The 15,307-nt window shown below is 36.5% G+C and overlaps 1 protein-coding gene across 15 annotated transcripts in view; it reads right to left on the bottom strand.

Moving 5' to 3' along the window:
* Dmd (dystrophin) overlaps positions 1–15,307 on the bottom strand; it is a 2,242,690-nt gene that overhangs the window by 41,885 nt on the left and 2,185,498 nt on the right. For 12 of the 15 annotated variants that reach the window (XM_052731824.1, XM_052732018.1, XM_052732151.1 and 9 more), the window contains 3 exons: positions 13,113–13,178; positions 12,024–12,089; positions 9,094–9,252 (listed from right to left, as the gene is read on the bottom strand). The exons of 2 other annotated variants lie outside the window; for them this stretch is intronic. In XM_052731824.1, coding sequence (XP_052587784.1) covers positions 9,094–9,252; positions 12,024–12,089; positions 13,113–13,178 — 291 coding nt within the window. The remainder of the gene's footprint in view (positions 1–9,093; positions 9,253–12,023; positions 12,090–13,112; positions 13,179–15,307) is intronic. One more of the 15 variants, XM_052732199.1, reaches the window with a different exon arrangement.

The raw sequence follows: 15,307 nt of genomic DNA, 5'->3' as shown, positions 1-15,307 counted from the left end.
TAAAACATTTTTTTTCACTATTCTGGTGACAGAAACAAAGTTGCCTTCCTTGGCCAACACCTTTTAAAATCCAACCAGTGAAAAGGTATGAACTTCATAACAGTAAGTCCATTGAACCAAAGTATTGGTGAAATCTTTTGTTTGTGGTTTAACTGAAGCCCAGATTATTCCTGACAGCAGTCTTAAAAAAGGGTGCAAAGAATTTTCTATATCTCCTGGTGATAATTTCCCATGCTCTTTTGCATTTTATGAACTCATCATTGAGGACTCAGGGTTTATACAGCAACTGCCTCAGGACTTGCACATATCCAGGCTTTCTGTGCAGGCTCCTGTGGTAATTATTTCCTCCAATCTCCCCAGAAAAGACAAAGGCTAGACTTCAAAACTTACAATAGAAAGCTAACTGTCCCTCTCTTTGGTTGGGTTATTACACACTTGAATTTCTTTATCAAGGTGTGTTCCATATAGCATCACAATTGAGTTTGAGGTCAAGTAAGCAAGGGCAGTATTGAGTTCAACCTAATTAATCAGGTGCTTTCCCTTCTGTCCTCAATGCGAACATTAATGTAACAATGATTCCCTTAAACAAAAACTTATCTGTCCTTGGAATACTTTTCCTTAAAATCTCTCAAAGACATGCTCTAGAACACATTTTGGGCTATAATAAGTTTTATTCCTGGAGAATTATCACCCATGTCTTTTCCTTAAAGGTAGTCTTCTTCCCACAATTATCAAAAGCCACATAGGGTTTCCCTTGGTCTTTCATAGTAAATGTTGGTGAGTACACTAGCCAATAATTATACCTAGTATAGCACTGGTTCATAGTTCAGAAACATCAGACTAGGAATCTGTGTGGTAGCTGTATGCAGTGTCTTTTACAGTCTGTATACCAACTCTTTTGGATACAGGGTTATAAGGATTGAATAAAATAGTACATGAACTCATAATGGGGTCTTTTCACAGCAAACATTCAAAGGACAGCTATTCATTTTTGTTATCAAAATCCAGGAAAATTACAATGTTTCCTTAGCATATCCCACATGTCCTTCATCAAATATCAAGAGTTTGCAAAAATGTTTCTTCTTACCTCCCTGGATACAGAGAAGTTCCAAAGGAATCAAGGTCAATCAAGGTCATCCCCAGTATGCTCATCCACACCACAGGAATCTGACTGTTCTAACTTTTCAAAATATGCCCTTTTGGAAAATGAGCACATTTATATAAATGTCCTTGAATAACAAGAATTTATTAGACCAGATACACTATTTCTATCTTCTGGCCCTTTGTGGATAGAAGTTTTTCCTATGTGCACTGTTACTTTCTTTTAACCCATCTATTTCCCTAATTTAAAAACTCTGTATCCCCAGTTCTTCCTTCCACCTTCTTCCCTGGCTTCTTTCATTAGGTGGTCTTCCGACTTTGCTGTCCCTTCTTCACATCCCTCAGGCAGAGCCAGGCTGTCTTTCTGCACACTGTTCCTCTATAGTCCTGTGATTCTCAGTGACTGTAGCTCTGTTTGCCACTATAATGTTTTCTATCTTCCTTTCCTCAAAAGCAAAAACCAAATGAAAACCAACAAACCAACCATGCCTTTGCTGATCAACTGCATATAGAATAAAAGCCAAACCCCTTAATATGACTTACAAAGTCCCTTATAGAGTGTCTCCACCTTCCATTCCACTACGCTTATTCTCCTCATTCCATGCTGTGGAATTCATAGTTCTATCAGTCAGGAAAATTCATACTTTCCCTGTCGCAGCCTAGGTTGTAGTCATTAACCGTATACTCCCTTTGCAGAGATCTCTCCAGTCTCTCAGACAGAATTCATCATTGACTTTGTTGCTTATCCAGAGCACTTATTATGCTAGATTTTAATTGTTCATATTTCAATACAATTTTATTAAGTGTTGAGCTCCATAGAGTAAGAAACAGACCTTATTCGTCTTTGAAGTCTTACATTAAGTATTCAGGTAGTGACATTAGAATTAATTGAAATTATATGCTTGGGCCTAGAAAGTAACTAAAGAAAGTCAAGATCATATTCTATTGTCACAGGATGGTCTAGTAATGAAGTCCACAAGGTGGGTGGGGGTCTTCGTGGAAATATCTAACAAAGGAAACAGGATTGTATGACTGTGAGCTTTTATCCAGTCTGTCTTAGAGAGATGGCAACTGTATCTATAAGCGGTGAATATTCTAATCACCAGAGGGTTATTTCAGTTTTTCTGTAGAATGAAACAACGTCTGAAACTTTCCAATCTCCTATGCCAAGATTCTAAGTGCATCAGAAAACCATTTGACTGTTCTGATTTTGGTGATGTCAAATTCTTAGACTGGGGACCATGGAATGTAGTGACAACTCTAGTCCTAAGGAACATGCAGTTCCTATTTTCATAGGTTTAGTACTTGCATGTAAACGCCACACTCGAAAGCGCCTTGAGTACATTTACTACAGCGAGGCAATTAAAAAGAGATAATTAGGGGAAAGAAAAAATAAAGAGCAATTCTTGGTTATTCATTCACTCCTATGAAATAGATGCCCCAAGTCAGTCCCCTCTGGTTCTGATTAACTTGAAATAAACTGAAGAATATTAGTTATGGAAGTGAGAGTTAGAACTGAGCCTCTGAGTCTTGGGGACTTTACCTCTGATTCATGGACATCTCCTCTCTGCCTAAATAAAGCTGTGATGGTTGACCCAATTCTAACACAGCTTTTGAGATACAATGTTTGCCCTTCAGCTGTTCATCATCCTTGCCATAAAAGGCATGGCTGTTTGATTTATGCTGTTTAACTAGCTCCCTTTATCCAAAAAAGGTCCTGTAGCCCTCTGTTTTGTAGCCCATGTTGCCAAGCAACATAAATCCCTAGTTTCATTAACCTTCTCATATACAATGCTAACTTGAACAAATGTAAGAATCAGTCTCTAGTTTCCAGTGGTGTCAACTGGACATGTCAAGATTCTCTCTGTGATCTACCTCTCATCTTCTTTCCTTACCCTAAATTCCTCACCTACCACATTTCAGAAAAATCACAAAGTTGGTTTTTCTCCCATTCAAGAGCAGGCCTTCTCTTGTAACCTGGTGCCCTTTAACCTCTCTTTCTCTCTATTGCCTCTTCTGAGAAAATGTTCTCATTCCCAAACTCTCCTCTCATCTTCTGGCACATTTTTACAGTATATAAAAAGCAATTAGATATTTTTAAGTAAAAAGAAGAACAGACTCGGCAATATCTGACAATGTGTAAAATAATTCCAACAAAAGTATATTTGTAAATATTTGCATATGGAAAAACCTATCTTTATTATTATGAATTTTTATTATTTTATTATTTTTATTTTTATTATTATTATTATGTTTTGTTCTTTTTAACCTTATACACTTCTTGTGGGTCATCTAAAGATGAATTTTAAATATGTGAATATTTACAAATATATTTGTGGTTGGATTTATTTTACATATTTTGACAAGGTCTTCCTTCTTTATTGAATGCTATGTACAAAAAGTAGGAGAAAAGGAACTCTTGAGAGCAGTTTTCTTTCTTATAGACTGCTGGCGTTTACACAAGAGGATGACACCAGGACCATAACTCAACTTCTGCCACTATCATTTACTATCTTCTAACTCTCTGGCCCCTGAGGAAGGACTTCCACAAATTCTGCTGAGAATTCAAGTATGTGATATCTTGAACTGTCAACCCCAGATGCAAAATAATCTATCTTGGCTGTGCACCTGCCAAACTTTGAAATCCTTTCTGTATTCCCCCAGAGCTGTTGAACCACCAAGTCAATGAGCTTTCTCCATCTATCTGAAATACTAGCTTTACCTGTTTCTTGATATCACTAAAATTGGGCCTGTTTCCCCACTTAAGTCTTTAATCACCTCTTGCACGAGCTCATTTGTTTCCTAAAGATGTGCTTTCCTAGTTTTTGATGGTTCTTTTGAAATTCACCCACCACAAAGCTATAAGAATCTCCATGCATACACATAAACTTCGTGTACACACAAAACATGGACCTAAGTGTAAATCTAAGGGTCTCAATCCTAGCTGACACCCTGGGATGGCTCCTTATTTGTCCTGGGGTACGCTTGCTGTGATAAAGTTGCATGACCAAAAGCAACTTGAGGAAGAAAAGGTTTATTTGGTTTATACTTTCAGATCACAGTGCATCATATAAGGAAGTCAGGACAGGAACTCAAACACAGCATGAACCTGGAAACAGGAACTAAAGCAGAGGCCATGGAGGAACACTGCTTACTGGCTTGTTTTCCATGGCTTGCTCATTCTGCTTTCTTATAGTATCCAGGACCACCAGCACTAGGGTGTGGCACCACCCACAGTGAGCTGGACCCTCCAAAATCAATAATTAATCAAGACATTATTTCACAGGCTTGCCTACAAGCCAATCCTTTAGGGGAATTTTCTTAAGTAAGATTCCCTCTTCCCAGATTCATCTACGATTGTGTCAAGTTTACAGACATCAACCAGCACATTATCCTAAGTAAAGAAGGTCTAAACTCCTCAGTGTGACACCAAGTTCTTTCTCTCTTGCCTATCAGACAGTCTCACTGCTTCCTTTTCTTTGTCTTGTTTTGAGATTGGGTTTCACTGTGTAGACCTGGCTGGCCTAGAACTCACTGTATAGTCCACAATGGCCTCAAACTCACAGATACCTACCTGCCTCTGCCTCTTAAGTGTTGAGATTAAAGGTATATGCCACCATACCTGGCTACAGTGTAGATTTTACACATACATTCCTAGTATTTTGACTTATTCATCTCTGGCTGCCTACCCCCAGCTTTTGACCCCCCACTTTCACTCCTTCAGTTTGGCCACTTTATTATCACTATAGACTCACATATAGACCAAAGCAGAGAACATGGACTAAAGATGCCTGAGCCTATGAAGATTTATAGCAACGAAAACAGGACCCAAAGGCATAGATTGTTTAGAAGGTATATGGACAGGCCAATGATTTCCAGCTAGTTCAACCCAGTGATATAAGTAACCAATCTAAGATTTCTTGGATTGTTATATAATCTTATGTGAATATTGGAAGAATGAAACAAAGCAAGATAAAATCAAATCAGAGCTGTAAAGGCCTGGGTATCCAAGAACCAAAGCATATGAAAGGTACTGGTAGATACTACAAATCTACTGAATCCCATTTTGTCACAGAATATGAAATAATTTTAATTGTCTTTCAACTTCACAGTCAATCAGATTCATATTTGACTGCATTTTAGATTTTGGAACAACCTAATAAATTTATTATGCAGATAGTAATTTGGCAAGTATAGATTTAAGCCAGGAGACTACAGGCTTTAGTGTATATAGGGAAAAGGTAAACCCTGAGTGCACAGTGCTAAGGACATAGGATGGAACTAATTCCCAATATTCAGCTGGTTTCTGCCAAATAAAGACAAATCCCAATTATCTGTGGTAACAAGTGATAGACATGATGCAGAAATGAAACATGAATGATAGGTTAAGCTAACTAATGCTACCAATAGCCCAAACTTAAGAGACACTATCAAAAAAATTCAGAGACATATTTAGCTTTATTCTTATCTTTATGGAAAAAAAATAAGAATCAGAGGGTGTCGATGAGAGAAACACCCAGAGCCTGGGATTTGGAAAAATAGATATTTAATATTCCATGTTCATGAGAATGCCATGCTTGGTAGTAATCACGACAGAAGAAAGTATTTTTGAAAAGTTAACAGAAATAAAAAAATAAAAGCTCAATTAAATGTTTTCCTCTATGAAATTAGGTTTGCAAAATATTTGTTTTCAAAACTACATGTGTGTGTTAAAATCAAAACAGATTCAGCTCCAGTTCAATTCATTAATTTATTCAACAAATATTTATTGAAAGCCATGTATAAGGAATGGGAGAAAAAGAACTGTAATAGCAGGGATAAGAGAGACCCAAGACATGTCTAGAATAGCCACCTTGTGTTTTCCCAGGGCATTGGACCAGGGAAATTATGAACAAGAATAATTAATAGAATTCATAACATATATAGTCAGGAATTGGAGTCTCCAAACAACTCGCCTTTGCTAACTACAATTTGAACATAATTCACATGTGTAGAATAAGGACATCAAATATCCACAGATATTTGATATTTGGATATTCTAAATATACACAGATTAGAAATACTAAAACTCTACATCCAAAGTATTGAGTACAATCCTAATTTTGAATATCCTTCCTCATTTTCACTACAAGTAGGCTATTATTTGTCATTTTAGCAGCCTACTTCTGACTTGGGAAATATCCAGGCTGGCAGGCACAGAGAAAGAGCATCTAGTGATTTCCTAGGCTTTCTTAGGGAGGGAAATGACAAATTAAAGGCTTTTAAAGCAACATCCAATTCAAAGGTCATAGAAGCAGAATGGTCCTGAATCTCTTTCATTAAAAACTCCACGTAGACAGCAGAGGGTAAGACAGAGAAAATGAGGCAGGTTATTCCCATGAGGGAGCTCCAGAGAGACACTTCTTTGGGATTTCAGTAGGAGGTGAAAATCGAAGGAAACAGAAGAAGAAAAGAAAAGGTTCATTGTGACCTTTTCAAGATAACCTCCAGAAAGACTCACATAATGGCAGAGGCCTCATTTTGGAGCACTAAGTAGCCCTGCTATATAATCTTTCTTTAAAAGAACAAACTATCCCATTTTCAGTGACAATCCTGGGTATACTGCAGGGTAAAGTGGTTGAACTAGTTTATTCAAGGACATTTGTTCTTTGCAAACTCTCTCAAGGTAAGGCATATTCTGGGGAATAAACCCTATTTCTATATAAATGACATTTACATAGAATGACTCTTTATCCTCTCAACCAAGGTAGAGTTGGCTATTTTGAGTGTGAAAAAATAAACCTGGTATGAATTTATGTCTACCACTGGCTGGCTGTGAAATCTGGGGCAAACTATTTGAACCTCTCTCAGCCTGTGCTCTCTCATCTAAAGAAAGGAGATGCGTACTTCTTTGTATAGCTTTTAGAAAGATTAAATGCTCTAAAATATATTAAAGTGCTTTCAAAATGAGGAGCTGGTAGTGTTTCTCAGTGGTAGACTGGGTTCTTAGCATGAAGGAGGTCATGGATTTAGTCCCCAGTACCAGAAACAGTGCTCTGAAAATGATAAAATGATATATAAATGAGTGTAATCAGTATTCTTTCCCAACACTCATTGACCTAGTTACCATGGCATAGAGGAAGCATGTGCAATCTACCAACAAGACATGGATCCTGACTAATGAGCTAAAAGATGTATTAAATAATGGTAATGATCATATACTAGAAATGTAATTACTCTTCAACAACATCAAATTGTATTTATAGGGAAAATCCCAATCTTTTCTTCCCTTTTGACTTTGATAAAGATTGAGTATGGATGATTACAAGTTCTTATTTACTAATTATTATTAGTGACTGTTCCCAATAAAATAGAAGAAGAGGTATCTTGATTTTCATAACTACTTTTACAAATACAGCTAAGAAAACAAAGCTATCATCAATCTGTCCCATTAATCTCTCCACAAATGTATAATATCATATCTTTACTGGTGGTCACGTGATCTCCATGCTATATTATTATGTTTGTATCATATATAAATATAAATATATATATATATATATATATATATATATATATATATATATATATATATGCACTGTTTCACACAACACTTCCTGAGTAGTGAAGTATTATCTCTGTGGTAGGTACTACTATAGGAACAAGATGTTGATCACAGAATAGCTGGAACTCATTTGAAGGAGGTACAGACAGTGATGGATGATAAAAGGGCAAACTGTCAAAGAGTTCTCTGGGCAAAAACTAAAGTGATAGAGGCTGAGAGCAAGCTTGAACATGACCAAGAAAGTAGAAGAAAACAAAATAAAGACACTGGCTACAACAACATGTTCGGTACACAAGAAGGCGAAGTTGACAAAAGCAAGTTAAGAGAAGAGAGTGGAGGGTTTGAATGCCCTGCTGAGATACAGAAATCCAATCAAGTAAGAATGCCATGATAGGTCTTGGTTCTGGAAAGATACACAACTAGTCAGTGCCGAGGATTTATTGGGGAAATGGGCAAGGAACTCAAGTGAAGCTAACTTGATAAAGAGCTATGGCCAGAGGTCAGGGGTATTAAGAGCTGAAAGGCTAGTAGTAGCAGCAGAAGGGATTAGATGAATGGCAGTCTGCTTTTTCCTGCTCAGGGCACTGGTTCTCAAACACTGTGTGTTGTCTAGATTAAGAGGTCTTGCTGCCTTGGGCTAGCCAAAAGAGATGAAAGTACTTAAGTGCTACAAATTTGAGCAGTCTGGCCTTTCAAGACCTGCCTGGTGGCACTGTCTATAGAAGGCCACACTGTGGATTACAGGTGACTATGAGAAAAGGTTCCCTTAACCAAGGTAACTGTGACATAGTAAATGTACAACAAAAGGGAGAGGCCAATGATTTGTATTATCCTGACACCACACAATACTCCAGATTCTTACAATTTATCTGCTCTAGTCATCATGAATTTTCTTTTGGCTTTTCGTTTTTTTTCTTTCAATAATTGCATTTTTTTTTTTACAGGTAATGGCTAACAACTGGAATTGTCTACCTAATCTGCTATGAAGCTGAACAAAAGTAATAACTTCTGCACTTCATGATGAAAAATAAGAGGAAATACTGTTCCCAAATATGACAAAGCCAATGAATCTACTTCCTTAAATGTTTATGGTAGTATGACCAAACGCATGTAAAATTTATGTAACCATAAATTAAATTAGTTGCTTTTTTTTATTAAATTCTATGCTCAAACACAAATATGTCAAAACCTATGGAACACATGCAACAAACCCAATGCCCCCATTAGCATTAATCCCTTCCCACCTAAATTAGGAGTTATTAATCATGCTCTATGGCACTCATTTTCTTCTTTCAGACAAAAAGGTGTGAATCTGCAAAAGGAGCTAAACAGATTATTTTAGCAAACAGTCAGACATCCAATGGCTAAGTGAAGATTCCTGGCGCTTTTCTCTGTGGGCAAGTGTATGCACTCTGCTTACCAATGACAAAGCTACAAAGAAAACTCACCTGTTTTCTTCCTCAAGATCTGCTAGGATTCTCTCTAGCTCCCCTCTTTCCTCACTCTCTAAGGAAATCAAGATCTGGGCAGGACTACGAGGCTGGCTCAGGGGGGAGTCCTGGTTCAAACTTTGGCAGTAATGCTGGATTAACAAATGTTCATCATCTCTGGAAAATAAAATCAAAGGTTTTGGTTTTTCCACCCCCCTTATTTTGTTTTGGGGCCAGGGACTCAGGTGTGTATTTGAAAATAGAAACATTGCTTTGCTCTCAATAATTAGTTAGACCTTTTGTTCCCCTATTCTGAAGACATTTAGGTATTACCGAGGTTGTGTTCTACCAATCTATGGATGGATAGTTTAAAGTGTTTCTTTTTCAAAAATCCACCTGAAACTTACTGGCCTATTTACACAGATAAATGAAAGGAAGAATTACAGAAATACTGGGAGTCTATATTATCACTTTAAACGGTTATTAACTAATAAATATTAAAAAATAACAATGGCCATTTAATGCTTTTGTTTCGAAGCCTGTCAAGATAATCTGTTCATTAGCCATGCTACTGATACTGATTGGGAGAGGAGGAGAGAAACACAGTTCTTAAAATAGGAAATAATATCTTTAGTGGAAGGCCCAAACCGGAAAACGCTGCTTCAGCAAGCTAATTTTAACTTCTAGGTCTCAGAGGTGGGATGATAACAATAATTAACCTGTGGATAAATGGTTGTTTTAATTACTGTTTAGATATAAACACAAAAATTGAGGGGGGGGAGACATTAAAGTGACTGATTAAAAGAGGATAAGAACTACTCATTCCTCAGACTAAATCTTAAGCATTATTTTTGTTGTGGGGCAGGGGGATAGCATATTCTGAGAGGAAGTTGCAGCCTCCTGGAAAGAAGGAACTTTCTAATAACAGTCAGGAGAAATTACTTTAAGAATGCAGTGCTCTAAGTTTTTGAAAACTCCATTTTACCTCCAAGTTCGAGGAACTTCATTTTCTTCTTGATGAGACACTAAAGCTCTTTGTTTCTGGTTACATATCACTAAGATGATGTGTGCATACTACCTTTTGCATATCCACTTAATTTCATTTTTCAAGAGGGAATTTCTGTATAGCCCAGGCTGGCCTTAAACTTGCAACCCTTCGGTCTCAGCCTCCTGAGTGCTAGGATTAAAGTCTTATGTCTTCCTGCCTAGTATGCCATATGCACCTAGTTCTCAGTTTTAAATTATCAAGTCCATAGGAAAATGTTCTCATGGCTTCCATTTTTGGTCCATGAAACCAGATTAGTGATGGAGATGTTATCAATTAACTAATTATTGGAGGTTTGGGATACATCGCAGTGGGTGACTAGCATGCATAAAGCCCTGAGATCAATCCTTATCATTACAAAATAATGATAATAATGGATATTATGATTATTACTGGCATTAAAAAGAAACATTTAAATGAAATCAGTTGATCCATCAAAACTGTTCCTAAATAACATAATATTTTGCTAAACAACAGAGTGAAAATGGATTGCATGTCCTCAGAATGAGCTAAAGCTGAATTTTGTTGTAAAATAAAACAGTCACGGCTTTATCACATAGCTAATTTATTATTACCCTCCTCAAATTCTGAACTTTTATTGCTAGGATTTCCCACATTTAACTGTGACCTATAATTGTAGTTAAGCTTTCTTCCTATTCCTTTGGCAGTTCCATGACTGCCAGAGACTGTCATATGGATACAATCTAAATGACTGTGAAAGTGTTAGAGCATCTTTAATATAAAAAAGAGGAAGCCAAAGAAGCAAATCATTCAAGCCTTTATACTGAGTTGGTCCTTTAGCTACTCACTTTCCTGTTGGAAGATCATATAATGGCATCATAGTTTGAATTGGGAAAAGATATCTGTTAAAGTAAATGACTGGGTGTTGACTTCTCTCTTATTACATTGGTCTCCTCTATGTACTAGATAATATGGAATTCAATAATTATATAGAAATCTCACTTTCATACAATTTCCCTTGGCTTAATCCTTATGAAGGCCCCTTTCTCATCTGAGCAAGACACTGGGTTCCCATACAAACTGTGTAGGATAATTTTATCATGCTTCCATTTGCTTTTTCTCCAAGATAAGATGTTAAACAATTACCTTGCCATGTCTTAACAAATTAAAAGGATCACTGCACTTGGACTAAATTTTTTCTCTCCATGTTATTTGTTCAATTAGTTAATCCTCTATTTCCTCCATATCCTCACGTATCTTCCTCCCTAATCAACATCTACTTGGACCATTGTAACTTTCCTTAGTGTTCTGTACTATGATCACTACCCTAAACTGTTGATGATGCCTCTGTTTTGGAGCCAAGTGGGTTCTTGGCCATTTGTAACAAGAATACATCTCTTTAAAGTTTGACCAAGCTGGCTTATCACTCCACTGACAAACTGAGACCTGCATTTGTCTTCCCTCATCTGGGAACACTTCACAAGACTGCTTTACTATATGATGCTAAACCACAACAATCCAATGAAGAAAAATGCCGACCTAACTTAGTATATGGGAATAGCAATTCTAGATCAAGATCACATTTTCACTTCCCATGAGTGGAGGAAATCCTACTTGGTTATTACTCTCAAATGTCATCTTACTCCTTATTCCAGTGTGGTCAAAGATTAGCTTTGATATAAGTGTTTGGAATCAGTAATTTGTAAGCATATGACATTAAATAAATGTAAGTAAGGTAAAAATTTTTTTTGCTATTCTGGATTAATGCTTGTATTTGTATGAGCTCATTCTGTGCCAGGTTTTAAGAACTGAAGAAAAAAGTCAATGAATGGCTCTTTGAAAGATCAAATGAATATGATGCTAATTCCTATATCCTACCTCTGAATCCCTCAAAGCAATTTAATTGTCAGGAACATTTTGTAAAAAGAGATGGGATACTTACATGCTCTCATTAGGAGAGATGCTATCATTTAGATAAGATCCATTGCTGTTTTCCATTTCTGCTAGCCTGATAAAAAACGTAAAAGCTCATTAAAAGTTATGTGACTTCTCAGAATCTATTCAAGACCTATGCGAACATTCCTGAAAACTCATGGCAAGAGGAGAAAGGAATCCTTCAAATTAAAGGATGTGTGTGTTGTCTTAACCAGTTGAAGCAGCTAGTTAGTAGCTTTGCACTTTTAATGTAAAAACTATGGGAAGCTGTATTTTGTTGCTGTTTTGTTTGGGATCAATCTTCCTTTCATGGAGAACCAGCCTTTGTTTTCAGAAGAAAATCTTCCCTAAGAGCAAATAACACTAAGAGCACCTTACACTACCCCTTGTCTTTTAAGACAATTAGTGCCTTTCACTGATGATAGACGTATATAGCTAGTTAATGCTTGCCACAACGGATGAGCATGTCCAGTAGTCAGGATGTTGGTAAAGGATGGATTCACATTAAGTGTTCTATGCGTTCTGTCACCAATTTAATAATAAAGCCTTTGACAACCAGAAAAAGTTGAACAGCCTTATTTAACAAGCACCAGATATAATTAGTAGTTCAGTATTTAGGAATAAAAGTTATCTCATATACAAAGAAGGTGGTACAGAAAGGTCCAAGAGTTAGGAAAGTTGTTATCTTCTTAAAGTACATCAAGTAAACGAAACACAAATAAAAGGCCAGTGCTTTCACATTGTTTAGGTAACACAGTATCATTTCTCCCCAGATTAATATCTACTCTAGGAGTTTTTTAAGGAGGTTAGAGGACTTCTAAGCCAATTTAGCAAATGTATTCAGAATATAAAACACAACAAAGCTACCAGAAATGTTGAAAGGCCAGGGTTAAATAAGTGTTCTGGACCCATGCTGTTGCTGGTATCCAAAACCTACATGCAGTAGAATGGCATGCACGTTAGAGAGCAAGGTGATTAGTAGAAATCAGAAAGGATTGAGGAAGAAAGAAAATATTTGTTCCCAATTATTATAGGTTAGCTTTCCTTGGTTAGTTATTTCAACCAATATTTGCCTGGCATTCAACTAGTCTCATACCTGCTAGCATAATGTTCAATGCGTGAATGAGTATCATCGTGTGAAAGCTGGGGGGACGAGGCAGGCCTATAAGGCAGAAAATGTGATTAGTCATAGATACCATCCATTAATGGAGAAAAAGACCCCACCACACACTCCTATTATATACATGGCCTAGAATGACTTTATTCCAAGCCTATGGATAATGCATATGTAGGTGCTCCTGTATATATGACAGCATCAAGTATTTTAATTTGAGATTTGAGAGATGATTTCTGCTTTTCCTTAAAAGCCATAAAGATAAAAGAAAAACTCTCTAGAATGCTTTAATTGCAAAAAAAGGTACAGGGGGAAATCTACATAGCATTACACCCTTTTAGCTTATAAATTTTCATATACTAGAGTTCTGAGGCTGTCTTAGTACTATGTGGTTTAAAACTGGAAACAGCTTACACACATCTATGACATAGATTAGCATCTTTGGGTTGAATGGAAACTATGTTTCCTTAGTATATTTACAGTCAATAATTTTAGTTCCAAGGAGGCTACTCCATTCTAATACTTCTTAAAATTCTATGTACCAAAACAGCTACAGAAGGAATCTATCTACCAATTTAACAGTAGTATTATGCTAGTATGTTACAGAAAAAAAAATAGAGTGACTCAAGATCATATAAGCCTTTTTAAAAAGAATATGTAATTCAGTAAGATGTCATGGTATGTACAATAACTCTTACTGAGGCTAGTGTGCTCACAAATCCAGACAGGCAAACAAGAGGAAAGAGTGAGCATGAACTCTGTAGGCAAAACCAAAACGCACCTTTCTCAGTAGACAGGCTAGGATTTTGGTAGGGTTAACTGTTTCATACTTCATATCTGATCTATTCATTGGAAATTTTTATATCTTTTGGGTTAACCTTACCAAAAAAAAATTGTTCCCCAAACCAGTTTGGACTTGTGCTTTTTGTCTTATTGGAATAGGATAAAATGGTCTCTCCCATTTCTCTCCTGACATAGAAAGGACTTGGGCAAAGAGAGGCATGAACCCAAAACCCAGCAGCACTATACTCAGTGAGGCCTGTGGTTTAGCCTAATACCCAAACAGCATTCAAAGACTTGGTCTGAACATGAAGAGAAAAATGTTTGACTTTCTTCTTATGTTTCTGTGTGTGTGTACACACACACACACACACACACACACACACACACACACACACACACACATATGTATATGTATATATATATTTATATATATATATATATATATATATATGTGAAGATGAGTGTATATTATCTACTGCTAGGTTTGCATAGAAAATATACTGGAAATTTCTATTTTTAACAAGAAAGACTGTGGTAAGATAACTACAACACACTTAAACAAACACCAGGCAACTGGATGCCTTCCTTGAGAGATAAAGGTCTTATCATATTGGGAGGTCAAATGTAAAATATGAGACCAGTGTTGTTTAGGTCAAGTGTAAAATATGTTTACATTTTCATGTGAACACAAAAGAGACAAGTATACAACTTATTAGGCAGATCCAAAACTTCCCATGTGAAGCTTCACTGTATTTTTGGAGATTTAATCTGCTATTTTTATAGAATTTTGGAATAGTTTATTACTAGAAAGCTATAAAGCTTTGTTTTGAAATCTCCACTACAAATAAAGACAATTTAATGCTTGGATTGTTTGGCTTGTAAGTATTATCTTCTGAAATAGATCAGTCCTTTGATTTATAATATATATATATATATATATATATATATATATATATATATTATAAGCTAAAGCCTATCATTGAGGAAAATGTATTAGTAGTATTTTCCATTATAATAGTTGCTACAGTGGTAGTGTACAGAAAAAAGAAAGCAAACACAACATCTTCAAAACTTCACCAGAAGTGGGCACCTAAATCCAAAGCATTAATGTAATCTTACACAAAAGTCTTATATGGAGCTGTAATTCTTAGCCTCCAGAAATTTCACATTATTTTTCTATTAATGTACACAGCACCTAGTACACCTAGTGCATCACGCATAAGTACACGAACTTGTAATAGTCAGTAATCTGAACAAGTACAAGAGGCACATGCGCCAGGCGGTGGTGGCGCACGCCTTTAATCCCAGCACTTGGGAGGCAGAAGCAGGTAGATCTATGTGAGTTCGAGGCCAGCCTGGTCTACAGAGTGAGTTCCAGGAAAGGTGCAAAGCTA

Source organism: Peromyscus californicus, unplaced genomic scaffold (assembly GCF_007827085.1).
Source record: "Peromyscus californicus insignis strain IS unplaced genomic scaffold, ASM782708v3 Scaffold_10__1_contigs__length_136768540, whole genome shotgun sequence".
In the NCBI taxonomy this organism is placed as follows: domain Eukaryota; kingdom Metazoa; phylum Chordata; class Mammalia; order Rodentia; family Cricetidae; genus Peromyscus; species Peromyscus californicus.
Note: the sequence above shows the minus strand (reverse complement) of the source record. Positions and strands in the feature narration are given on the sequence as shown.